The following is a 25,971-nucleotide window of genomic DNA, read 5'->3' on the forward strand; positions in this document are numbered from 1 at the left end:
GGTTGCTTGGTCCTGCGGATCTACGTTTCATAGATCGAAACATATTGTTTCCGCATGAGAAGTGCAGCCTAGATTCCCCCCGAGTCCATTCGCCAGGTTTGTGGTGCTCGACTGTGTGTCCTGTGAATACCATCACAACTAGCGATCTTAATGGGTTCTCCTAAGCTCAGCCCCACCTCCTCCCCCCCCCCCCCCTTTCCCCGCTCTCCCGGCAGTAACGTTGCGGTGAAAACTTGACGTCAAATCCTCGTAAATTGTTCGAATGGGATCATACGGAGCCCCGCTGTTCTGTAAATCACTAAATACGTTTTCCACAGCTGCGTGTGAAAATCGCTGCGTGTTCCACCTTTGCACTTGACTCTCCTTCTCGTTACTGCTCGCTGCCGCCGTTTTCGCTCGTGTCCATGTAGATGTTCGACGTGGTGCTAAAATTGGGAGTGAATATCATCTGGTCCGGAGGTAGCTGGAGCGGATACACCTGCGGAGTGAGAAGACGGAGCCACTTTTTGATTCAGTGGAGACAGGGAGAAAGGAGAAACACAAACACTGAGAACCATTCGGGCTTGTCCGTAATTCAGGAAAAAATATTTAAAGCGCAGTATACACGCAAAGACTAAAGGGAAAAACGGAACAGACGCTGTGACTTTCAACTTCATTCGAGGAAACACACTGAGCTTATACGCGTCAGGAGTGAAAAGAAAAACAAAAGAAGGCACAAAGAAAACCAGCTCGCGGCAGCTCGTAAATTCGTGAGAAGCCTTGAGGTTATGATTAAAAACGACAGGAAAGATCTCACAAACATTTCAGTTTTTTTTTTATTGAAGCCGTTGCCCTTTCGTCCTCGTGCGTGCTTCACTACAGATATTTGCCATAAACACAAGCAGCTTATACAAATGCCATTTGTCGAACTGCCCTCCATTCTGATAAACAGACCGTCACCGTCTGTTGAACAAACAAACCGTTAAACAAACGGTAACCGTTCTAGGTCTGTCCGGATCCAGGGATTCTTAGCACCCTCTGCTGCGTCACAGGTCTGACCGCCGCCGTAGTCAGTTGCTTCGCAGCCGCTGGGAACTGAGGGCCGAGGGTTAATTGGCGTATTCATGGGAGGTTGTGGCCGGTACCACACCAGGGTGGCCAATCCTGCTCTGGTGAGGGAGTGCATTACCGGCAATGGTCGCCGGGGTCAGGCCGCACCCCAAGCCCCTTTGTGCAATTCCATCAATACGCGGATTTTATTTTTAACCCGGGGGAATTGTCCGGCACCGGGATTCGAACCACGGTCCTTCTGCACGCGAGGCGGGTGTTCTACCTCTACGCCATCGCTGTTCCATCAGATTCCATCGGCGGACAGGCCGCCAATGGAATCTGAACCTGACAACGTTTAACGCGCGAACCTTATCTAGCGAAGCAAGTCTCGAGGTGTTGTTCAAGGAATTAGAGGACATTAAATGGGATGTAATAGGGCTTAGCGAGGTTAGGAGGGCAGGCGAAGCCTTTACGGTGCTGAAAAATGGACACGTCCTATGTTACCGTGGTCTAGAGGACAGAAGAGAACTGGGAGTGGGATTTCTAGTCAATAAAAGCATAGCTGGCAACATAGACGAATACTATAGCATTAACGAAAGGGCAGCAGGTCTTGTAATTAGGCTCAATAAGAGGTACAAGTTCAAGGTGGTGCAGGGCTACGCGCCCACATCCAGCCACGACGACCAAGTAGTGGAACGCTTCTATGAAGATGTGGAATCGGCAATGGCTAAAGTAAAAACACAGTATACCGTAGTTATGGGGGACTTCAATGCCAAAGTAGGCAAGAATCAGGCTGGAGACAAGGCAGTTGGGAACTATGGTCTGGGCTGTAGAAATAGCAGGGGGGACCTACTAGTTGAGTTTTCAGAACGGAATAACCTACGCATAATGAATACCTTCTTCTGTAAACGGGAGAGTCAGAAGTGGACCTGGAGGAGCCCGAATAGACTTCATATTATGCGATAACCCTGGCGTCGTGCAGGATGCGGAAGTGCTCGGAAGGGTAAGGTGTAGTGACCACCGTATGGTAAGATCTCGAATTAGGCTAGATTTGAGGAGGGACCGCAACAAGCTAGTACGAAAGAAGCCGATAAATGAGCTAACAGTAAGACGTAAAGTAGAAGAATTCAGGATCGCGCTGCAGAACCAATATTCCCCCCTAACGAAGCCAACGACAACCTTACACGCATTATCACGGAGTGTGCAGTAGAAGTCGGGGGCACTATGGCTAGACAAGATACTGGTAAACTTTCACAGGAGACGAAAGATCTAATCAGGAAACGGCAAACCATGAGAATCTCTACCACAGCTGACTGAATAGAACTAGCCGAGCTCTCGAAGTTAATCAATAAGCGTAAGACAGCTGACATACGGAACTATAATATGGAGAGGATCGAATACGCTGTAAAGAACGGAGGTAGCCTGAAAGCAGTGAAGAGACGTCTTGGCGTGGGGAAAAATCAGATGTATGCACTTAAGGATAAGCAAGGCAATGTCATCACAAATAGGGATAAAATAGTCACAGTGGCCGAGGAGTTCTATAGGGATCTGTACAGTAGCCGGGACATACAGGATAATGCCGAACGAGACAGTAGTTCAGAGGAGATAGACATCCCACCAGTAACGACCGAAGAAGTAAAGAAGGCTTTGAAAGAAATGAAAGGGGGCAAAGCACCTGGTGAGGATCAGATAACAGCAGACCTCTTGAAGGATGGCGGAGAAATTGTACTTCAAAAACTGGCAAACCTGTATACGCAATGCCTAATGACCGCAATGGTACCGGAATCTTAGAAGAACGCGAACATCATCCTAATCCATAAGAAAGGCGACATGAAGGACTTGAAAAATTACAGGCCGATCAGCTTACTGTCAGTCGTCTACAAGGTATTTACCAAGGTAATCGCTAACCGAATCTCTGCAACCTTAGATTTCAGTCAACCTAAAGAACAAGCAGGGTTCCGTAAAGGTTATTCAACAATGGACCATATTCACACGATCAATCAGGTGATAGAGAAGTGCGCTGAGTATACTGAACCCCTATATATAGCCTTCATAGATTATGAGAAAGCATTTGACTCGGTCGAAACCCTAGCAGTCATTCAGGCATTACGGAACCAGGGGATAATGAGCATTATGTAAGACTACTAGAGGATGTCTACAATGGGTCTACAGCTACCATCATCCTCCATAGGGAGAGCAGTAAAATACCTACAAGGACGGGTGTCACACAAGGAGACACAATCTCTCCAATGTTATTCACAGCATGCTTACAAGAAGTATTCAGAACGTTGGATTGGGAACAGGTGGGAGTAAGGGTTAATGGAGAATACCTCAGTAACCTCAGATTTGCTGATGACGTTGCCTTGCTAAGTAACTCTGGGGACGAATTGCAAAGCATGCTTTCCGCACTGGGCGAACAGAGTAGAAGCGTGGGCCTGAAAATTAATATGCAGAAAACTAAAGTCATAATCAATAACCTCGGGACAGCACAGCAGTTTGAGATAGGTGGCGAGGCAGTGGAAGTGGTAAGCGAATATATCTACTTAGGCCAAATTGTGACCCCAGATCCCAACCATGAGGCAGAGATAATTAGAAGGATCAGAATGGGGTGGGGTGCATATGGCAGACATTCTCAGATAATGAATAGCAGCCTACCATTGTCGCTGAAGAAGAAAGTGTATGACAGCTGCATCTTACCGGTACTCACCTACGGGGCAGAAACTTGGAGGCTCACTAAGAGGGTTCAACTTAAAGTGAGAACGACTCAGCGGGCAATGGAGCGGAAAATGGTAGGTGTAACATTGAGGGACAAGAAGAGAGCGGAGTTGGTCAGGGAGCAAACTGGTGTTAAAGACATATTAGTAGAAATTAAGAAGAAGAAATGGACGTGGGCAGGGCATGTAATGCGAAGGCAAGATAACCGCTGGTCATTAAGGGTAACAGAGTGGATCCCTGGAGAAGGCAAGCGTTGCAGGGGGCGGCAGAAAGTTAGATGGGCAGATGAGATCAAGAAGTTTGCGGGGATAAATTGGTCACAGTTGGCACAGGACCGAGGTAATTGGAGAATAATGGGAGAGGCCTTTGCCCTGCAGTGGGCGTAGATAGGCTGGTGATGATGATGATGATGATGAACCGTTCTAGGTAGGCGGCGAGCCGCACTGCGAGTAACTGTTGAACCACAATCTTTCCATCACGACTCCACGGCAGCGATTCAGGATTTACGTAGCGTTGCGCACTGTACAAGCCTGGCTGCATGCATTCACGCGATTATGGACACCTACCCATGCCCTGTCCATTTTTTATGGATCCTCCGGGACATGCTTCCTGCCCAAGCGGCGGCAGATCGCGCCTGCCACCGAAAAAACCTTCCACGCCCACTACTACTTCTTCCAGTATCTACCCTAGAAGAACTGCTGGTGGAAAAGGAGAACCTCCGCCGCGCCACGCGGGCTTTACTTCCACCACGTGGAACTGACCTCCCCAGTGGGCTCGCTCGCTGGGAGGAGGTCTTGCTGCGGAGGCTTCGAGTTGGGGTGGCGTTATCCCCAGCAGTTACTCACGCTTGGCCTGCCCGATTCCACGCCCCGTTTGCGGACATCTGCCCCTTCTGTGTGACTCCTGCGCCAGACGCTGACGTTAAACACCTGTTGTGGACGTGCTCAGGTCTCAGCAACGCCCGAATTCACCCCTTCGAGGTGCAGGGCTCCGTCCTGGGAGACCCCCAGATCTTAAGCGTTGGATATGGGGACCCCAGTACCGGTCGCTTCTTGGATTTTTGCGCTAAACTAGTGCAATGCTGTACCTTTAAAAATTCATGTTATGCCGTAGGGCAATCGCTCGCAATTAAAAAAAGAGACTATATCGTTATGCCGTAAAAAATAAGAAAGAAAGAACGTAGCAGAAATGCATGATGGTAATAATGAGAAGACAGTCGTATCACGGGACACGTGCCTCACAAGCCGATATCATTGCAGCTTTTCGGCAGCTTCAGCTGAGGTAGACTCACGCTCTGACGCCACGTTCTCCATATCACCCAATAACACATGGCGGCGCGCACAATACCGGCATATCCGTTCGAAAATTCCACACTACTACTTTCGCATTCACTACGTCATCGGCAGTGCTTAGGTGTCCTGGAAATTTCAATTGCTCAAGTGGTTGAGATGAGTCATGTGATTCAGGTGACAAATAGGCAAATGAGCGGATAGGGAGGAAGGCAGGCAGACCAATATCTCAGCTTTTACCTGAGAAAGACTATTGTTTTTAATATAGAGGCTAAATATGTAGTACAAGGTTTCGGGGTACAGCACGCTGAGGTATCCCGTGTGGTCAAAGTAGCCCGCCACTACTGCGGTCATCATGACCCAGGAGCAACAACCCCAATTTGTTTTATTTTTGTATAGTGAGAACCTTGTACTACTCAAGTATTTGGTGAATTCTGGAGCGGTAGGTGTACTCGCAGTCCTTGCTAAAAACCGTACGGCCATCGCGTCCCTCAAATGTGCTATATAAACTTCACACATGAACGGCGCGTGACACCAATTTCCCAAATTTAGCCAGTAACAAGAACAACTTTTTTTGTTGCCCGGCGATCTCGTAGGAAATACATCTGTTGCCACCCAGAATTGAAGTTGTGCTTTCAGTGCCGCGGCATTCTGCGTGGCTTAGAAATTTTCACCAACATATTCCAATTTACCCAGCTGTATAACCGCACGAGAGTGCTAATGCTCTCATAAATTTGTAAACATAGCGTTTCTCTCACTAGGACGTTTTATTTCAGCATCTCACGCCATGTCACCGTGTATGAGACAATATATTCGTAACAGAACTGCCTGAGTGCGGCACCATACCTTCCCGCTCAAAGCTTACACCAGAGCCAACCCTGCGTGTTCTTGAATCGTGTGATGGGAACAGGCGTTTTAAGGCGAAGCTCTCTATGCCTCCCTAATGGGATTCAATGTCGCCCCAAAATACACTGCAGAAAGCAAGCTTTCCACAATGGGGTTCACAGAACGATGATGGTGATGATAAGAGAAGGTCCGTAAAGCGCCTGACGAAAAAAACGCTTCCCGTGGTCGTAATTGAACCCGGGTCCATCACGTTATGAAGCCGACCTCTACCTGATCGCGCCTTTCCGTCACGGTCGAAGCAGTGTGGATTTTGGACTCTTGGCTTTGACTCAGGTTGCATGGCACAAAGATTCGCATTTCGACCATGTATTTTGTTTAACGTCGAGGGAAGAAAAAAATAAATACTAGAATTTATTGCATTAGCGAAAAATATCGCGGTCAGCATTGCACCAATCACGCACCTTTTTTCCTTTTTTTTTTGTTTTTTGGCTTGACGGTTCGTTTAAGTCTGCGAAGCATACAGCGTGCGTCCAGAAAATCTAAACGATCTGCGTGACCGAAGAGATGGGTGACGCGGTTGCGCGCCGCAATGCGTGCCAGTGGAGCGAGCGTTGTATGATGCGGCGCCATTAAACATGCCCAGTAATTTTCTGGCAGCGACCTGCCTTCTGGCAAGTTGATCAGATGATCGGCCGTTACAACGGAGCTGTTATATGGTTACTCCCCCGTTTCTTTCTCTTTTAAATGCAGAGCATTTCTTAGCCTCGCCTCTTCCTGCGTCGGACGGCGACCACAGCTCCGCGTCCGCAGCAGGTGCGCGCATGCGTCGTAGTCAGCCTGTTCGCTCGTCACCCCCGGAACGCTCCGTCGCGGTCTCGGCCACGGCCGGGCTGGAGGAGCGGCGGACGCGCACTTTCATATGAAAGTGCGTGCTCGCCGCTCCTCCAGTCCGGCCGTGTCTCGGCGTAACAGGTGCGTGATAGCAGCGCGGTGGGGCGTAGAAGAGCGCGCGCTGCTTGCGCATGCGCACTCTCCCCCCCGTACCGCTCTCCCTCTACTGCGCGCGCTGCAAATATAAAGCCGCTAGCGGTCGCTCGTGCTTCAGTCACTGCGTTGTTCCTTCCTTCCTTGGTTGACGCTCGCTCCCACGTTTACTCGTGTCTGCTACTCCAGCATCACGGAAGAAGCGATGGAAGCAACACTGCCTTCAACCAGTACTGAGGCCCCAATGCTCTGCATTTACTCGTGTTCCCCTCGCGGGAAGGCGCGGGAATTTTTTTTTTTTTTCTGCATCCGTAAAGCGAGAAAAGCCGCTCCCATCCCTCACTTCAGCCCATCTTCGACCTTGGGCATTTTCTTAAACCGTGCCCTCTGGCCACCTGTGCGGCTCCGGTGCTTCATATATTCATTTAAAATAACGTATATTTAATGATCATGATGATTGTTATTGGTTTCCCCTTTGTAGCGGGGTGATGACGTGTCATCTTACCAAAAAGGACTAATATACCTATGTTTTATACTCTTGGCTTAATACTAGCCCTGCTTAGGACAGGCACAAAAAGCTTATTAGGCACAAAATACTCTTTTTTTTCTGTTACAGGTGGTAGCTGTCCCAGGCAATATTCCCCTCTCTGCTTTTCGTCCATCAGCATTCTAATCTTCTTTTCGTCGCCTCGACAGCCTTGAAGTTAACTTCCTCGGTGCTACCCTTAAATCCTAGGGGTTCTGGAAGCCGAATATTTCCCTCATGTAGATTTGGATGGATACTTTCGCATTCTAACACTATGTGCCGCATTGTTTCTGATGCTTTTCTGCAGACCACGCATATCCCATCATGTTGTGAATACTTCCCCACAAAGCTCCTAGTTCGCAAGCAACCTGCTCTAGCCTCAAAAAGCAAAGCACTGCCCTGAGAATTATCGTGGAAATGTTCCTTTCTGATGTCCGATTTCTCAGCTTTGTACATCTCTGACGACGTTTTAGCTTCCATTTCACCTGAAAAGAAATTGCTTCTTGGCAATACATTTGTGTTTAGCGTTGAAGCCGAATTTTAAAAACAATCGATATAAGCTTAATATTTGTAAGTTCGCTTTCCCACATTGTTTGTCGTACAGTGAAGCCTATTCATAAAAAAGCAAAAATAGGCAGCAATAGGGGAGCGAACGTGGAGGAAGGAGTTCACCGAGGACGACCGGGCTTCCCCGCTGGTCATCCAAACAGCACCACAGGTCATCCACCTTCGCAGCGCGAAACGGCACTGAATTTTTATTAAGACTATGACATAACATTCTTACTACCAAAATTGTTCGCTTATGACTTTGCATGATAGTTTCACAAGCCAGGCCAGCACACCAGGTTGTTAACTACGAGTTCTTACCACTGGGACCACAGCCATCATCCCCGTAATCGCTATCATTGCAATGCCATATGAGTATAGATGTGTGTTGGCCGCCGAACTCAGCCGACTGGTCAATAGAACGTTCACAGTAGAGACCATCTTAGGACATCAATCCCCACCATCGACTTCGCAGACGGCAACAAAAGCCCTTTCACGTTTCCTGAAGGACACATGCTTAGATGAAGATCATAGTGCCCACAAAGGGACTAAAGTGCGTGTGCGCGTCCGCTCCCATACCTTCCTTTTCGCTCGCCCTCTCTCTCATTTCCTGAACACGCCTCCACCAGTGCCCAGTAGCAAACAAGTCTCTTCGCCTGGATAACCTCTCGGCCTTTCCGTTAGTTTTTCTCCTCATCCTCCTCCAAAACGTAAATCGGAATCCTGAGCTTGCTGTTTCAACATTTCAGACAGATCAAACCACCGAACCCACTCGGATCACGGGGAAAGACAAACGGTAAGAAAAATAAACATATCTTTGCATATTTCTCTCTCCAAACTAAGGCATCCCATCGACGTACACGGCGCCCTTACAATGGTGGAACGAAACCTACTCTCAGAGGCACTGAACAGCCAAGGGCGGAGAGTACTCACAAACAACCATGTCCAATAAAACAACTTGAGGAGACCTCCTATCCGATCACTGAAAACGCCTTTTAGAAACTTCCCGGAGCGCCGAAGGGACTTGTAAATGTTGTATAATTATCGTACCAGATTAAAGCATGCAAGGCGCGAGCCACGTTCTGAGTGTTCCTGGCCGATCTACACGCATTTTTTTGACGAGATAAGTGCGTTCGAAGCCTCGTTCCAGTTCTCTCTCACCACCCTGGCGTGTGTGTGATGGCATCAGCTATGACCAGACACTGGTAAGTCTGCGGGGCTTAAATTAAGGAGGTGCCAGTAGGTTTAGACTGTACAACCCGGGCATCAACGAACAAAACTCGAACCATGAATTTACAGGAAATATAAGTGTGACGTCACAACGGTAATTAGCGCGGTGGCCTCGAACGGCACATGGTGTTTGTCCTACTGCCCCCCGATACACGTACATTCACGGGCAAATGAAATGAGAACACAAAAATGTGAACCAAAACGCGCAAAATTAAACAATATGTATAGTGCAGATAAAATAATGGCTCGGTAATGGTATATTTGGAAAGACTCATTTTCAATCTTTGTTGCTGCATAAATCGACACGACAATTTCACCTGTACGTTCAGAAATCACGCTGTTTGTGTGTTCTGGTTCACGTTTTCGTGATCGTGTTTTATTGGTCCATGACTGTGCCATGGCCGTCCCATAAATAGTCAAATATTGAATTACATTGGTCAAACTTCCCAATGCAGCCGCGCAACACTTTTCGGGACACTTAGATATGCTTACGTGCCCTGAAGACGATATTCCGGCGTATTATAGTGACGGGTACTTTTTATATTGTCACGAGGCGGCAGGATGAAGGCGACACGAACCGTGGTACAGGATGGTGAGCGGTCTATTCACAATATTTACAAAGCGGCCATGAGAGCGTCCGCGCAGGCTGCACGCCAGCCACTCCCTCATCGTCGTCGATTGTGGGCCATGGCACCATGGAGCATGTTTCGTAACAATACAAACGTCCACCTGTCGACACAGCAGCCATGCTATTTTGGCGTTCTTAATTCCCCTTAATCCATCCTAATACACACCATAATGCGTATTCCAACTTAATCACGCTTTAATATATCCTAATGCACCCTAATCCATCGTATTCTACCTTACTAATCATAACTACTAATCACTAACCAATCATTTCTTATCTTTGTTAATCATTACTCATCTCTTATAGACGGGCATGCTTTGGTTCGCTACTGGCCTTACGTACGTGGGTTTTCGGGCCACTCGTGTCGACGCGGGCGGGTTCAAGTTCAACCTTCTGATGAGACATATAAGGCTTTCGCCGTAATAAGGCTTCGACTAATTGAGTGCCCGTTTAAGCAATGTTGCCGACGTGGCAGAAGCTTCTCACCGGCGCTATAGGCCCCGTCGGTATGATGCCCAAGACACCCGATCCTTGACGCTGCTGTCGTTGCGATTGGTGTTGATGCTGCTGGAGCTGTAGCTGGAGCTGTTGCTGCTGCTGCTGCTGTTGTTGTTGCTGCTGTTGATGCTGCTGCTGCTGCTGTTGTTGTTGTTGCTGCTGCTGCTGCTGGAGCGACTGTCGTTGCTGTTGTTGGTGGTGCTGTTGGTTGTGCCCGTTCTGCGTGTGCGGCATGGTATCCTGCTGCATGGCCTCGCTGCACATGGAGTTGGCGGGGGGAGCAGCCAGCAGGTATTGCGCAGGTGCCAGTGCTGCTCCGGGGCCGGCCATCGTTGACGTCGGCATCGATAGCGTGGTCGTCGGCAGGGGCAGCGTGTACAACGGCGTGTTGCCACTCTGCGGAAAGCCGGGAAGGGGAAATGGAGGAGGGGGGTTCAAAACAACGTATTACAGTGACATTGAGAACCATAATTGGACTAGTACATCCGATACTGGAGGGGGCATTATCTGTACTGCTAGAGACAGCACGGCCTGAATTTCGAAAACAGCCAACAAGTTTTGCAAAAATGTGCCCAGTGCAATGCCAACCATTGAACTACGTGACTTCCGTTGCCAAAGAGGAAAGAAGGTCACATCACATCTTACCCTGGATCAATGCAAATACCGTGCAGCTCTGCGACTACCACACTAATAACTGACCGCATTCTCCCTCGCTTTAGCGACAACGCCACCTTCTCATTTAGGCTGTTTTCCTTGCCGATCGGCGTATACGTCAAGGTATACGCCGTTATTCAGCATATTAAATTAAACTTTCGAGTGCGCCAAAGCTGTGAAAGTCTCTTTCCTACAAGCGAGAGCTCCGAAGATTGGAGTAGCGGGTACATCAGATCTACTGTGGCCGGTTTAGTAGCAAGCACCATCACTACTCATGCACACAACATGCAGAGGCCACAAATTCTGAATACTAGTACCGAACAACTATCTGAGCACATGGGTGCGCTCTTTAACGCAGAAGCAGTGTAAGTTGATGAATTTCATTTGGATGCCAAGTCTCTGAATGTTATAATTTCACCATCAAGGACCAGTGGAATGTCTCGGTTACCTTAGGCAAGGAGTGTACGAAATTTTTCGGCTTGTTTTGTAATACTGTATTTCCGAGTCACTGCTGACTAAAAAAATGGAGTCAGTGAGTAAGTGAGCGGAGTTTAAGAAAACTACGCGAGCGTGCCCTTTAACGTAGTTCCAAAGCGTTTGCAATCAGCCTTGTAGGTAATTGATGCCTATTTTGGACGCCGCCAACATGCCAACGTGACAAAAATTGAATTTAACCAATTTTGTTCCCAAAGGACCGTTAAACATTATTTCCGTCCATGCTATTGGCGTTCCCAAACCACTAGCCGTTATTTCACCCGCTATTTACAACCTAGACACTCCGTTCAACAAGTGTTTATTGATGATTCGTTCATAGGCGTTCTCTGCCCGTTTCAGTCTTTCATTGGCCAAGAAATCTAGTATGTGCGCATCTACTGCTGACCTCGGAGCAGCGCTCAGCCCTCACGTCACTGACGATGGCGTAACCGCAAATGACGTCGCAGCAAGAAATGGCGTCACTTCCAGCCATGCCTCCACCGATCACGTCACAATCTAGTGTGACACCAGGCATGTCTTCAAGCATTAGCCTTCTCCAGCCCTTCTCATGAAGATGTCCTTGAAGTGGCCTCGCTGCGTGCCCTTCAGAACCTAGGCTTAGCGAAGGCGAGCTGACGGGACCAATAAACGCTAACGGGATTGAACAAGTCTGTACGTCAAGATGAACACCGGAGTAGGAGTGGACTGTCGCCGTTACCGTCACCGTGGCCGCCAGGTTGGGATTGATGAAGTGCACGAGCATCAGCTGCTCGGACACCCTGCGCAGCTCCTCCTGCTGCCTGAGGATCTGCTGCTGGAGCGCCTGGTGCCTGCGCTCCAGGTAGTCGTGGAACTGTCTCTGCTGCGGCTGCTGCTGCCCGCCGGACGACTGCTGCGGCTGCTGCTGCACCGATGGCGACGCCTGGCCCTGCTGCGGAGGAAGCATCGGCCGCGAGCTCAGCTCGTCGCCCTCCAAGCACGTCGACAGGCTCCCCGGTTGCAGCACCTGTCGCAGACACCGCTCTCTAAAGTGAGGCTGTGTTCCGGATAGAACAAGTTGCGGATGCAGCTGGGGTAGTGAAAATAAGCACTCGCCTGATCAGGCTTCCTCAACGCATGTTGCCTCATTGGGCGTCGAATGGTATTAGAAGCCAACCATCTAAGCGTAAGCTTGGGCAACATGGTCTCATCATCAACGAAAGTCGCCACAGGCATTGGGGTGGCTGCGGCCGTATCGTCGGCAAGACATTGGGGGAATCACGATAGTTGTTAACCCTATGCAAGCATGCGAAATGAGCATAGTGTGCTGTGATGCAGGGATCCACAAAGCACGCTATGCTCAAAGCACGCTATGCTCATTATGTGTAAATTGGTGCTTTGGCACCAATTTACACATAAGGTCACACGAGTCGCCGCATTGGATAAGGCGACGGAAGCAGCAGTTGCTTTGCGTCTTAAACATAACAAAGGTTCTTATAGCTCATCGTAAGGATCCATCGTAGAGTATGAATCATACACACTGTTCTTATTCTCTGTTCTAACAACACGGGAACAGGTAATAGATGTCCTGAAATTGTTCCCATCATTCAATCATTCGTATTTATATTTCTGCTCTACACTTTGGTACAACTCAGCTGAGAGGATCTCCGTAATGAACCGCGTCGGAATTATTAGAACCAGTCGGGGTCTTTTGAAGAGCGTCAAAGATTGTGCACACAAGAACTTGAATGAAGCCTCTATAATATCTGTGGCACGCGGACCTGGGAATCAAACCAACAACCTCACACTTCGCCGCAGGAAATCGTCGTCTTATAGCCACTAGCGCATCTGTGTGTGTTTTTTTTTTCACATTGTTTCTGCCACAGGATTGTCTAACGAGGTTTATGGACACTGCGATATATGTGATTGCACTTTTCATAATAAATAAAGTAGGGTGTTGTTTTCGGTGGCAGTGTATAACAATTCCGAACACGGTCTTCCCATGTTAAATTCAAAGCACACAAAGCCTATGCAAGGTTTCATTCTCTCGGAGGGATCTACACTTCTCTTTCCCTTTTTCAAGGCAACGCTTGGTAAGATGCCTCAAAATTCATTAGACAACTGAGAGGATTACGGTATATCTCATAAAAATTGTGGTTGATTCCTCTGTCATAGGAGTCGGTAAACCACGTAAGTTTAATGCGCAGCGAAATCTGCAGCTGAGCATGATTTGCGGGTCGGCGGCTGTCTTGTGGGTGTGCTTGGCGAGAGTCGTCCTGCGGGCGGGTCGCTTCGGCAAAGGTGTACTGGCGTCATTTCCGTGATAGATATGACGTCAGGGAAATCTTGGTGTCTCCTGGCATTAAACACTTTCATGTAAAATACAACTCCCGCAAACGAACAACCCTAAGTACAACGTACTCTTTAGTACTAAAGGTTGCTTCCCCGCAAGAAGAACCTGTGTGCAGGGGTGCACCCTTTACAGGCCCATTGCTTCGTTGTACTGGCGTCACTTCCGTGACGGATATGACGTAAGTGAAATCTTCGTGAATCCGGGAATAAAACACTTTCGTGTTAAAAGGCTCAGTTCTGTCTTCCGTTCTCGTGCATGCCACACACTCCAGTGTTACTCCCCGTGTTGTGTGTAAGAACCAGTTCGCTCACTCGCCTGCACCGCTGCAGCCGCCGTGGAGCCCTGCGAAGGGCCGACCGGTGCGCCGGCAAAGGTGGCCGCGATGGGCTGCAGCGTGGTGAGCGTGATGACGGGCGCGTGGCAGGCCGCGGTCGTCTGGAACGACCGCTGTTCCATCGCGTGCTGCTGGTGGGACGAGGGCGACGAGCTGGGCTCCGAGGTGAGCGAGATGAGGCGCCCCAGCGACGGCGACTCGCGCGTGATGGTGCACGCCTCGGTAAACGGCAGGGACAGCTGGTTGCCGCAGCCGCTGCCACCCCGATCGTCCCGCAAAACACCTAAGATGGAGACAACCGACAGTGTGCGTGTGTGCGCAACGTGCACACGTGGCTCGGCTTTTTTTTAAATGCATAGCATTTTAGTAACTCACAATGTCACGCGGCGTTCGGCCTAGTCCGCAGCCAGGCCACTACACTATAAAAGAAACAACAGTTTCCGGCGCCCGGATTCGAACCCATGACGCCGCGGGCGGAACGGCAAGTGCCGGGCGCACTACCGATTGAGCCACGCAACCAACACGGATTTCGATGCACCGATAGCGCCTTATATCCTTCACTCATTTATGGTTTGTTTCGAAAGCGCCATAAGTTGTCACGCGCCTCCGCAAGATGGCGACACAGGTTCCGCGATCGAGACTATGATCGAGAGACCCGCCATAAGTTGTCACGCGCCTCCGCAAGATGGCGACACAGGTCCCGCGATCGAGACTATTTTCAATGGCTACGTGAGATCTATCCAGCCAGTATTATGCGCTTGTTAGTTGCAGAATCGCCTGTTTAGACGGTGCTCTGACGGCAGATTCGAGGAAAATGTTCGCACACGTGCGCATGCCGTATACGCCACCCACCAGTATCTTGTGACCAATGATTAGGATAACAACGATGGCGAATAAACATTGCACTGAGTGTAACTATAGATGCAGATGTATATGAACATGCAGCAGCAAGGAAAAAGTATAACCAACTCAGAACGCGGTGCCGGAAAGTACTGAGTATTGAGTATGATCCTCGTGGTTAGTCTCATGAGCAAACAACGTCGTCAAGTCTTCAATCGCTGCAGAGACATAGCTGAAGTTTCCGTACGTACGCTATTCTTAGCTTTCTGACCAATTAGCCACTTTTTACGCCTGGAGCTGCGTGTTTAAGATCTAAACCATAAATTTTATATAATATTTATAATCGACTCTACTGTTACTAAGTCATTAAGAGAAGCTAGCCCGCCTACGGTACACATTTAGGTTGAATTGCTTAAGTTCAGAGAGTATATATAGCTCGCGCGCTTGTATACTAACGGTTTAAGTGTAGGTTTCCAAGCTACACCTTCGCCACTACACAAAGTGACTCAAGCAAGCACTGTGCACCGAAAGGGATGGATTGTGCACAAGCGCATTCGTTAATGTCAGTTTTCTTGCACAATTGGTTTTAGCTAGGGCGAGATGAATGAAATTGTTGTTCCGACAAGACCATCTTGTAGCCCTAAACTACTGTTCCTCCAGCATATCTAATAAAAATTTCTGTTCAAGTGACGTAATCTTCAAAAGCCGAGTGATATTCCTACGACATTATTTGAAAAGTATGAATCTGGGTTGATTTTTGGAGTGCACGCACGATAAGGTGCGTGTTTCGTGATGGCGCCAGTTGCTCTCTACAGCGGATAAATGAACAAACAAGCTAAACATTACTTTTGGGAAAAATGAGGAAGTCATAGGTTAAGATAAATCTAGTATAGGCTGGCTACCCTCACGCTTATACTTGTTCAAGCCTGCCAAACTTAGTTGAAATTCTGGCTAGTTGGATATGGTCCATCTAAAAACAATAGGGCACAATTCGGCAGAGACGGGAACTCGTCTCAGCGCTTGTTGTGTCTTGTGTTCCCGCCCCTGTCGAATTGTGCGCTGTTGTTTTTTAAAACGACAAACTTAAAGGAACTCTGCAACACTTCCGATAAACGCTTTTACCCTTTCAATCGCGTCTGGAAGCATTGTCAAAGCTACAGTTTTCAACATCTCGGAGCGGCACTGCGTGATTTGCTTGTCGCAGCAGAACTAACCGCCGGATCCGTTTCTGCTTTGCTTTGTGGCTTCTTTCAAAAGTGGTTATCGAATGCGTTTATTGCTGAGACTGAAAGGAAGCACCCAATAGCCGCTACATTGCTGTAATGTCGTAATCCGAGCACTCAATTAACGCCAAAACTCCGTAAAGAGAGAAAAATCCTTTTCAGCAGGTTTCCAAGTTCTCTGATAGGCACAAAGCAGTAATTTTTGGCTGACGTACTTTGTGGCCCCTTATTCTAAGTACTGGATGTGTTTTTTGACTACGTTCTGAAAGCATTCGAGATTCAGAAAAAAATTGGAAAAAAGTGTTGCAGGTTCTCTTCAAACCGATGTGGTGGATGTGGTTGTCGGGTTCAGAGCCGTGCACTCACCGGCGCAGGTGGACTTTTCCGAGAGGTTCGGCGAAAGGCTGTCCCTGGAACTGACAGACGGCGCGGAGGAGACCCTCGAGCTCTGGTACGACATACGAGTGGGCACGGACGCCCGCGAGTACGGCGCCACTGTTCCTCCGCTGGCCGCTGCCGACGGTGCGCGGCTGTGCGTCAGGTCTTCGTCGTAGCTGGAAGGGCGTCATGACAAAAGCAGTAGTGCCAGCATTACTCAAGAGAAACAGTGACGGCAAAAAGAAAATCGGCCACGAGAAACCTTAGTAGTTCGTAGGTAACAACGCTTGACTCGAACGTAACTGGGTGGATTTGTGAGGATTTGTGAGAATTCGAGTGGTAAGACATTGCGGTCCTATACGTAGAAAACCGAGAAAAGTCACTCCCAGTGGTCCTAACTTTAAGCCACAGAATCTGCTGGGCCATGCAACTCCTTGTACTCTGCGTTTCCTACAGGATTGAATGACACTTCATGGAACCCTTCAATATATTAGCAGACATTTTCAATTCGGTTGTTCCAGCGATGCGAAACATAAGTCGGCTGAATCACGCGACGAGTATTTACTGCAAGCGGTCGTTGATTTCCATTGCTTCAAATAAGGCTAGCGTGTGCGGTATCGGTAGCGCGATTTATTACCGTTGGCATACGATGCACCACAGCTGCTTATGAATATGTGCACGAGATAACACCGGCATTTCTTACATCGACGTTGCCCAGTAGGAGAAGAATGCATTTTCGTCATCGCGACGTGCACGCATATATTCTTTCTACGTCCAAGGGTAAGATGGTGGTCACGCTCAATAAATGTATTCTCCCTATCTCTCTCTCTCTCTACCATAGGTGCTAAAAGTGACTTTTTCCAGCGGCAATATGCGGATGTAGTGCAAGAAGCAGTGCGAAGAACGCAAGAAAATGACGATTTGAAGCTGTCGTTAAGTTCACTTTTAACATAACCCGCTAAGTGAATTTTTCGCTCGTCTATCGACATATTAATTATTGTGACCCAACGGGGCGTTGTTTCTAGCCCAATTTCATCAGAAAGCAAAGTTGCTCCCACTGCCCCCATCAATACCCTTCCCGTTGAAGCTGAACTGAATTCGGATTGAAAAATAAAGGAGTACAACGATGCAAAGAGGAGGAAATTACGGAGGGTTCAGCCTACATTGCTTTGCATATAAAACTGAGATCGATTTTGCCCCGGGGTTTCCCCATATTGTATCAGCTTTTCAACGACGTACCTCAAGACGGTGTGCGTACAGACCACAAACTCCGGCTTAGAGCTCCACTGGTGATAGGTGATGTAGTAACGAGTCTGCAGCCAAATCCACTGTTGTCCCTTGGTGAGGAAGCGGTAGTGGCACGACGTCCCTTCGCCCGTCTGCATCACTGACAACGAGACCGGATCACACCGTCACAACAGTGGTGTCAACACGCTTTATGCTTCAATATCAAAAATTTCCTCCCTCCTCTAAGGTTTCTCGGCTGAGAATAACAAGACTTGAGACTAGGCGAGTATGTCTTTCCAGGTTTTGTGGGACGACAACTGAACTGGCTTCGGCTAGAACAGCAGCAACTTGCTGCCGTAGCAATACCCTGAGCGTTGTCACCTAGCGGAAACTCCTGAAGAAGAAAACATTAGCTCTCCCAACACCCTGATGAACGTGCTTAGGCGTTCTAGATGTAGGTGAAACCGAAGAACGTCAGTTATAGCGTGGTTAGAGGACGCCATACCTCAGGGGAAAAAATGGCATGAAGTACAAAATAGGGGCATATTATTCGGTAGTATGACTGGAAATACATTTGTTACTACCTAATACAGACAAGGCCGTGCGTTTACGTGAGCGACCAAAACGTTGAAAAACGCAATGGTGCCATTTTGCGGGGTTCACAAAGCATATAGTGAGTTGTCCTGCGGGCTCAACGGTTTGGGATGAGCGGTTTATGCTGCCTGGTACACAAATTTAACAGACCGAAGCCTGTTCTCTTGTTGACGTCTTACAATAAAAAAAAATATTCCAATGCGATTTGGCATATGAAGCATGCAATGTCTCCTTCTTCCCCGTTTAGTGAGAAAACTCAGAGGATTCGGAACATATCCCCGGAGCTTATCTTGCATCTTGGGAATGGAGTGATACCCCACGTTTGGAACAGGTGAAGTTATTAGCGCGCAATAATTTACCTATTCCTGACGGAAGGTTACCCACGGAGATCATCAACGCCTACGTTCTGAAAGACGTGTTCGAACGAATTTGGTGTCCCACTAAAGGAACCTGCTTTAGCAATTAGGTTTAGAGTGCTTCGTAGTAAGTAATAGCTAATCTGCAAGGAAACAGCTGTCCTCTAGCATATCTAGCAAATGGAGCTAGCGTCGATTTTGCATTGCGCTTATCCACGAAGGTTGAAGTCATAAACGGGTTCGTACTACACAAACCTGCAGCAGTTACCCAAAACTCTGAACTTTCGTAGCAGCGTGCAAGATCGTCGCAAGCTAGTGGCGGCAAAGCCTTCGACAGCGGTATAAGCAAATATCATGCTCCTTTATTATTCTACTGGATAAGTAAGGGGCGCGTGAGTGTGTTGTCTAAAATCACACGGCTACCTGTACTATCTGCGCTGTTTACCAGTGCACAGTTATGAAATAGGTTATACAGATGAGATTAGAAGGGATCTGGCTAAACCGCCCCAAATTCATGCATGATAATTCATTGCAAAAAATGATCTCCCACTGAGTCAAAATGATCTCAGCGCCTTATTTTGTGCTGGTTGTGCTATCAAACCCAACTGCACACGCAAAATAATTCCTTGTAAAGTCAACATGGGCAGAATTGCCCTCTGCTATACAGCACTCTTGTCTAACAAAACCTGTGTGGCCTTCTATTGAAAATAAAAAAAAAGAAAGATACAGAATACCAAAGTGCGTCACGTACATGCTTGCCCCTGTTTATTCAAGCGAAGTATACCACAATATGCATGTAGTGGCATGCACGAATGTTCATATCGGGTTATACGCTCGTGACGAAGAACCGCAAAACGTGTCCGCCCGTACAGGCCTCTTGGCCCGCAGCAACCTTCTCGAGGTCCTCCACGTGGTAGTAATCGTAGCCCGACGTTCCCAGAACTTCGAATGGTAGGTAACCAATTATGGGAGGGGCTCTAGCAAGAGAAAGAGAGAAACGAGAGGGTAAGAGACGCGGCGATAAAGGAGGCAGGCAGCACAACTGATAATGAAATGCGTCAGGTGGCCCAGTGTGTGCACGTGTGCGCAGGTGTTCACTTGCGGGGCGCATGATTGGGTGTATGGTACGATCACGTGCACCTGTGTGTGTATGCGCGTTTTGATGACTTTGTGGGTGAGTGAGTGTGATTGTGCACTCCAACAGGCACTCGTGTGAAAAAATTTTTTGCAAAAATTCTCACTACGTCGGTTGTCTAATATATATGGGAGCATCGTGTGTAAGATTTACGACTCCACTCCTTTCAAAGGAGAAAGGCCCATTTCATGAAAAAGCCGGCTTGCAGCGCCGGCGTCTGCAACAGAAAAACGGCTACTTTTTAGGCGTTCCATGCCACATGACGTTCCGCAGCGTGCGCTGCGAGCTTAAACTCGGCAGAGGCGCCGCCTACAAATAAAGGGAGCAAAAGAGGAAGCAGCAAAACTCACCATCGCCGTCAACTCTCCCATTGCACATACGCATGAACGAGCAGCGGCGGAACACGTAGGAAACAGACCGAAGCCGTTCGAAAGCGTTAAGACGGATCGCTAAAAAAGTATACCGAGAGGCAAGGTTACAAAGCATTTATACAACGCGAGGCGGAAGCAGGCCTCCCAGCCGTTCAACGACGCATTCATGCTTTCGCATTCCCAGCCCATAAGAAGTGCTTAGATGTCTTCAAGTTCTTTTTATCAATGCTCCCCATACTACCCATACACTTAACATTATCGACTGCCGTTGTGACATGGCCGTTCACACTGCTGTTATCCTTGTAAATGCCACGCCGGAGCAAATTTTAAGTATAAACACTTTATTCATGTATGCTGCCGATATTTTTGCGGTCCTTTTGGTTGATTTCTGATGTATCTAGATTAACTGTCCTTATAAACGGTCTACGTCAACGCGACTGCAGTGCGCCATTTCAAAACCGGTTGCGAACAATTTCTTTATAGCCTGGGTGCGAATGTGAACGAGGACACACTACCGCTCTGTTTGCGCTCGGCGCGAGTATAGCTCCTTCTTTTGTTACGTTGCCAGATCTTGCACAAGGTGATTCGCTATAGAGGTGCTAGACTATTCTCCGCATTAAAACAAAGTATTTGACCTAAACGAAGACAAATTGCTAGGAAACTTCGCACCTAAATGAAACGTCGACATCGCGCTTACTTTCTCACCTATATGCCACCTGACGTCACCTATATGTCACCTATATGTCACCTATATGTCACCTGACCTGATGATTGCCCACTAGTGGTTCCCTACCACTAGTGGGCAATCACTGATCCCCCTGTGGGTCACCCCGGGGTGTGGATTGCCAACAGCCTGATAACTTAGTAATCCCGACGAAGGAGAATGGCCTTATTTAAAGCTAGGCACTTTGCAGCACAGTAGTGATGCCTAAAGAACACAATGGGCATCCTCGATTAACCAGTCCTGTATAGCTCGCGCGCAGTCCGAGGTCCACCATCGGACTGGAGTCTCCGTAGAAATGTATAAGAAAATCGAGCGCCGGATCATGTCCCGGAAGTCGGCGGACGGTGAAGGACTGATAATCGAGGAGCCCCAATGTATCGCTGTATTTCTCCTGCACTGCACCTATGTGCAGAAATGATTAAAATCAGCGCCCAAAATAGGAATGAGTAAGGGCGTCCTCTCGCTCATGCCTTTGTTTAACTACCTATTGGAAGCATGAGATGAGCAATTTATAACCTCTAGTCCTATAGGCCTGGCAGAAGACTGTGCGCGTGCACATTTATCACGATTGCGCGCATGTATTGATCGCAAGGCGTTAATGTGGCGCCACCTACGAGTGACATCACTCCTACGAAAAAGAAAACGCGCGGTCGGATAAGCACAGGAAATGTGCTCTAGCAGACAACATTACCCGGCATCTGTTTTCTTTCTCCCTTTTCTATGGCCGCTGCGCGTTCCCCCCTCGTGGTTTTAATTCCAATTACACAAAAAAGTGGCCTGTTGACCTAATAATCCGGGAAAGAAAACAACGACTCGCTTGTTCCCGGGGTAGTTGCCACAATCGTGAACCACAGCTTGTACAGCCAGTCAACGCCGTAGTGAACGATGCAACTGATTGCGAGACAAATTCGCAGTTAATTTATTATAAAATACCTGCGACGTGACCTGTACCATACTGTGCGTGCAACGAATACAATAGACCTTGCAACAGCAACGGAAATTGCCGCTCAGTAATAATCACACCCGCGCGTACGGCGCGCGTTGCCTGGTAATGACGACGCGGGAACTGTGGGCGGATTGTTTCGCCGCACATGCTAAGGTGCTGGTATACGATCTGCAGTTTGGCTTAAGCAGTGCATATTTCCCCTCAAAGGCTTACCCTGATTTGATTACCGATCACCGCCGTATACTGGTACGGCTGACAACTTGTCCGCAACGTATGAACGCGAGTTTGCAACATGTTGGGGGCGGGTTTTAGACATGCCTATGTTTCCGTTGCACGTGCGGCACTGCCGGCAGAACTGCGCGTGAACGGGCAGGTGCTGCCGGCATCGCCGGTTCGCTCACCAGCTTCCGCGGCCAGTCCGCATAGAGGAATGTAGGCTTAGCATCGCGGCAGATGTTTGACCGCCGCTTGCAAAATCACCGAGGATGACAATCCCCAGCACATTTTTTTACCCCACTCACTTCCACTTCCGCGCATGTGGAACTTCTTTTTTGCGGTCAGAACGACTTCGCTTCGAGGAGCGGCAACAAGTTGATGCTGCCGCGGCTTGCACCGGTCCGAGCCGTTTCGTGGGCCGGACGGGCAGGCACGGCCGGCGTGTGCGCGGAACGTTTCCTCGTGCAGAAAACGCTTGATGATATCCTGCTTTACCCGCTTCTTCCGAACGACGCGCGAAATATAGAAATTTAGCTTAACTACTGTCGTAGCCCACAAGGTTTACCCGGAAATCGAGCCACAGCTTTCGCTTACACTACGTTCGGTCACATACACCCGGCTACACCACCATGCTTATGTTGCTTTCGGGCAGCCTATACCACAGTCGATACGGTCGTAAAGTCTCAAGGAGGTGAAATGACGCTTCACGCACCTAGGATTAACTTCAACGCCGAGAATTAACACGAAAATAAATTTAGAAAGAGCGTATTGAACGAAACGCCACTCGCTGCAAGTCAACGGAATTCGATAATAACGTGCGCTGCATATTTGGACGAGGGACAGGGACAGTGAAAAAAACAAAACCATACGATGGTGCGCAATCGATGGTGCGCATACGATTGTGCACCATCTTATGGTCCCTGTCCCTCGTCCAAATATGCAGTGCACGTTATTATCGAATTCAAGACTATACCAACTGGCCCCTAAACATGCCTTTATTTTAGAAACGGGAATCGTATGAGTGACGTCAAGACGATCGCAGCGCCAGCCTTTCTAGTGGTGGACCTCGGGGCTAGTACCTGTGGTCCAGGAAGAGGAACTTCCACTCGAGGCTGTGTCGCGAGCTGAACTCGTTCCTCGAGCCGTCGCAGAGGATGAGCTCTCGCAGCAGCTGCGGAGTCTGGAGCCGGACCATGGTCACTAGACAGGGCGCGCCCAGCTCGGCCGAGCCCGTGTTGGGCGAGCACACGCTGCTGCAGCTGTTCGAGTCGTACTCCAAGCCGCCCAGGGGCAGCCCTGGTGGGGACGTCGCGGGGAACAGAGAATGGTTTGGCGTTGCGTTAAGGCTACTCCCGCCCTTAAGCTAAGAATGCAGCTAGGCGGATGGTTTTTAGTGAGTCCAGCATAATAAAAAAAACATTACATTAAGAGTTACATTACATTAAGAGCGCAAAACATTACATTAACAGCGCAAAAAAAAACAAAAAAAAACATTAGGAACAGCACATTAACGGCGCAATTTTAAACATGGCATTTGCATGAGCTATTTAGGTCATTTTTAATACAGGGAGACGTCTGTGTATGGCTCCAAAGAGATGTTCATATCAAGATAGACATCGTTTTTGATGAACTTCAACGACAAACCAATGATATCATTACGAAAGGCTGAGTCTTCCTTGTTTTCTGTAATCCAGAAAAAGGTAGGAATGGGACTTTGACAAATTAGATCGCAGTTGTAAATGGCGGACATTCTCGACAGCGTTAGCACAAATCACAAAACTGCCTCACAAAATCCCGCCACCTCATTGCCATGTCGTCCTCTCCTGTTCCTGACTGAGTTCCACTAGATGATGAAACATAAGACCTGTTTATTCTCTGCTTGAGTGTTGCTCGTCGTCGTTCCACTAATCTGATCTCCTCCACCTATTGCGTGAACGAATGCTGATAGTGTTAGACGCTGTTGACGAACAGAGGCTTTCCCGACAGCATCTACTTGTACTGCTGCCACCCTACACACTCTTCCTCCTTGTTCTACCCCCCTCACCCCTCATCTCTCTTGTCACCCTTCTCACCAGCCCTACACCATCCCCATCATCATGGTCACCCACATTGAGACACGTGTTGTCAAAATGTGATATTGGACACAACTGCACAGGAGCCTGCTACTGGTCTCCAAGGCTCATAAATGGTCTAAAAATGCGTCGAAAGCTTTTTTTTTAAATAGTGCATTACTAAGAGTCGCGAACCGCTCCGGCAGTAAAGGCGCGTTTAACTCCGACTTTTTTGGCGGACGGGCGCGCGGTCGCGCGGTCGGCGATGGCACGTCGGCTAGGCTGCGCCAGCGACAATTTCTATAGGCCGGCGCAGTACAGCTAAAGTGACTATTCTATCCACCTTAGTCTAACCTTCTTAGCGTAGCCAGAGCACCCTCCGGCTACAGAAGATTTTGCGATTAGTGGCCGACTGTCGTGAAATTTACGAAACAATTGGGTCTCGCTCTAGCCCGGTCATGGGCGAGTGAGCGGGCGCGCGTGCGCCCAGTCCGGGCGGGCTGGCTAGGTGGCGGAAGAGAGACATGTCCTATCTCGACGCCTGTGCCGGCGCAGTGAGCCAAGCTTCGCCGAACGTGCCGGAGGTTACATGGCGTTGGAGTAAAGGGGTTCCCGCATTCGCCGACGTAGCGTGGCCGTGCCGCGCGCGCACGCTTTCCTGCTCTACGTCGGAGTATAATCGCGCGTTAACATGCGTTGACGCGGAACCACCGCCAGAAAAGTGTTCATACCAAATGGCAGCAAATGACTCGAAGCTTACGAGAAGTCACTGGTTGCATCAAAATAGTTCGTCTTTGTGGGCGTTCTATATTGCGGGTTTTAAGTGGACGTGTGACTTCAACTGTATCTATCTATCTCGAAGCTCGTCAAATAAAAAAAAAAGTACCGTCAGTTTCACAACAGCTCGTGGAACCTTAAAGATGCTTGATGACTGATTATGAGGCTTTTTTGCACGAGCAAGCTCAAGAAGCACTGTAGTGTTTCTATGTAAACCGGTCACTTGGTACTCTGTACGAAAGAGTTTTTTTTTATGCTGGAAGTGTAATTTATGCTCTTCTAGACTCGTTTTTTCTTGTTCAGCTACTGCGGCCTTTTCAAGCTCATACCTTATTCTCGAAACCAGACCACATTGGCCATTCAATGATGCTCAATAACTTTTCGCGAAAAAATTTTACTAATCATATTCCACAATTACCCTCCTCCGAGTTATCGGATCCCACATTACAACACCTATGGAATTCAGACTCCTTTTCAGTTCACAGTTCAGTTCACAGCAACGAGGAAGGTTATACCTGATTATTTGTTACGACAAAAATTGTCATGCGGCCAGGCGCAAATGATTGGTCGTATTTTATAAAAATAGCACTACATTTCTGAGGCGGTCTCTATATCCCTTTGAATCCCAGGAAAGTGGTTAGCAGAACAGAAGATTAGCTGCTGGTAATGCAAACAGCTTTCTTAGAGTAGGCGCACGGGACTAATTAACGCTAATTATGTTGGCCCTTGGTCAGCCGAGCTGTGCCTCTGTACGACACTAATAGAAGCGTGGGCTTCTGTAATAGAAGCGTGAGCTTATAAAGTACCCCGGCAGTCAATAATTCTCTGAACCTGCTTTCGCCACTGCCGAACTTGAGTAAAATTCAGTATAAAAGGCTTACCCTCTCCGATGGCAGTTAAAAACGTTCCTCTAAGATTAACCGGTTCGTATCGAATGGCTGAGTCCGTGGAGCCTAGCTTTCCTCTCTTCATGTAGACGTCCACGCTCACGTACGGTTCTGTTGATTGAAAAACAAGCAATGGTTTTGTCTGCTATTCAAGTACTCAA

General features: G+C 48.4%; 2 protein-coding genes across 2 annotated transcripts in view; both read right to left on the reverse strand.

Moving 5' to 3' along the window:
* Positions 1 to 287: 287 nt before the first annotated feature.
* On the reverse strand, positions 288 to 12,509 carry LOC144174478 (uncharacterized). The gene is made up of 3 exons (XM_077703191.1): positions 12,138 to 12,509; positions 10,280 to 10,687; positions 288 to 478 (listed from the first exon to the last, which is right to left on the reverse strand). Exons 1-3 carry the CDS (start codon positions 12,363 to 12,365, stop codon positions 371 to 373), a joined length of 744 nt encoding a protein of 247 aa, XP_077559317.1. The 5' UTR covers positions 12,366 to 12,509; the 3' UTR covers positions 288 to 370.
* A 1,049-nt stretch (positions 12,510 to 13,558) lies between these two features.
* Positions 13,559 to 25,971, reverse strand: part of LOC144174479 (circadian locomoter output cycles protein kaput-like) — a 47,383-nt gene continuing 34,970 nt past the window's right edge. The window contains exons 7-12 of the mRNA XM_077703192.1: positions 25,805 to 25,929; positions 23,175 to 23,391; positions 19,574 to 19,680; positions 17,766 to 17,913; positions 16,515 to 16,702; positions 13,559 to 14,368 (exon numbers count right to left, since the gene is read on the reverse strand). Of these exons, the coding sequence (XP_077559318.1) occupies positions 14,025 to 14,368; positions 16,515 to 16,702; positions 17,766 to 17,913; positions 19,574 to 19,680; positions 23,175 to 23,391; positions 25,805 to 25,929 (1,129 nt within the window). The 3' untranslated portion in view covers positions 13,559 to 14,024. The remainder of the gene's footprint in view (positions 14,369 to 16,514; positions 16,703 to 17,765; positions 17,914 to 19,573; positions 19,681 to 23,174; positions 23,392 to 25,804; positions 25,930 to 25,971) is intronic.

This window comes from Haemaphysalis longicornis, unplaced genomic scaffold (assembly GCF_048455015.1).
Source record: "Haemaphysalis longicornis isolate Haplotype H1 unplaced genomic scaffold, Haemaphysalis longicornis Haplotype H1 scaffold_3, whole genome shotgun sequence".
NCBI classification, from domain to species: domain Eukaryota; kingdom Metazoa; phylum Arthropoda; class Arachnida; order Ixodida; family Ixodidae; genus Haemaphysalis; species Haemaphysalis longicornis.

Bases quoted from the DNA above. Each gene is read 5' to 3' on its own strand.
- LOC144174478 (XM_077703191.1), bottom strand. From the start codon at position 12,365: ATGCTTCCTCCGCAGCAGGGCCAGGCGTCGCCATCGGTGCAGCAGCAG. The intron at 10,688-12,137 runs GTAACGGCGACA...GGCTTTCCGCAG, and splicing joins ACCTGGCGGCCACGGTGACG to AGTGGCAACACGCCGTTGTA. The intron at 479-10,279 runs GTGAGAAGCTTC...CTCACTCCGCAG, and splicing joins CGACGGGGCCTATAGCGCCG to GTGTATCCGCTCCAGCTACC.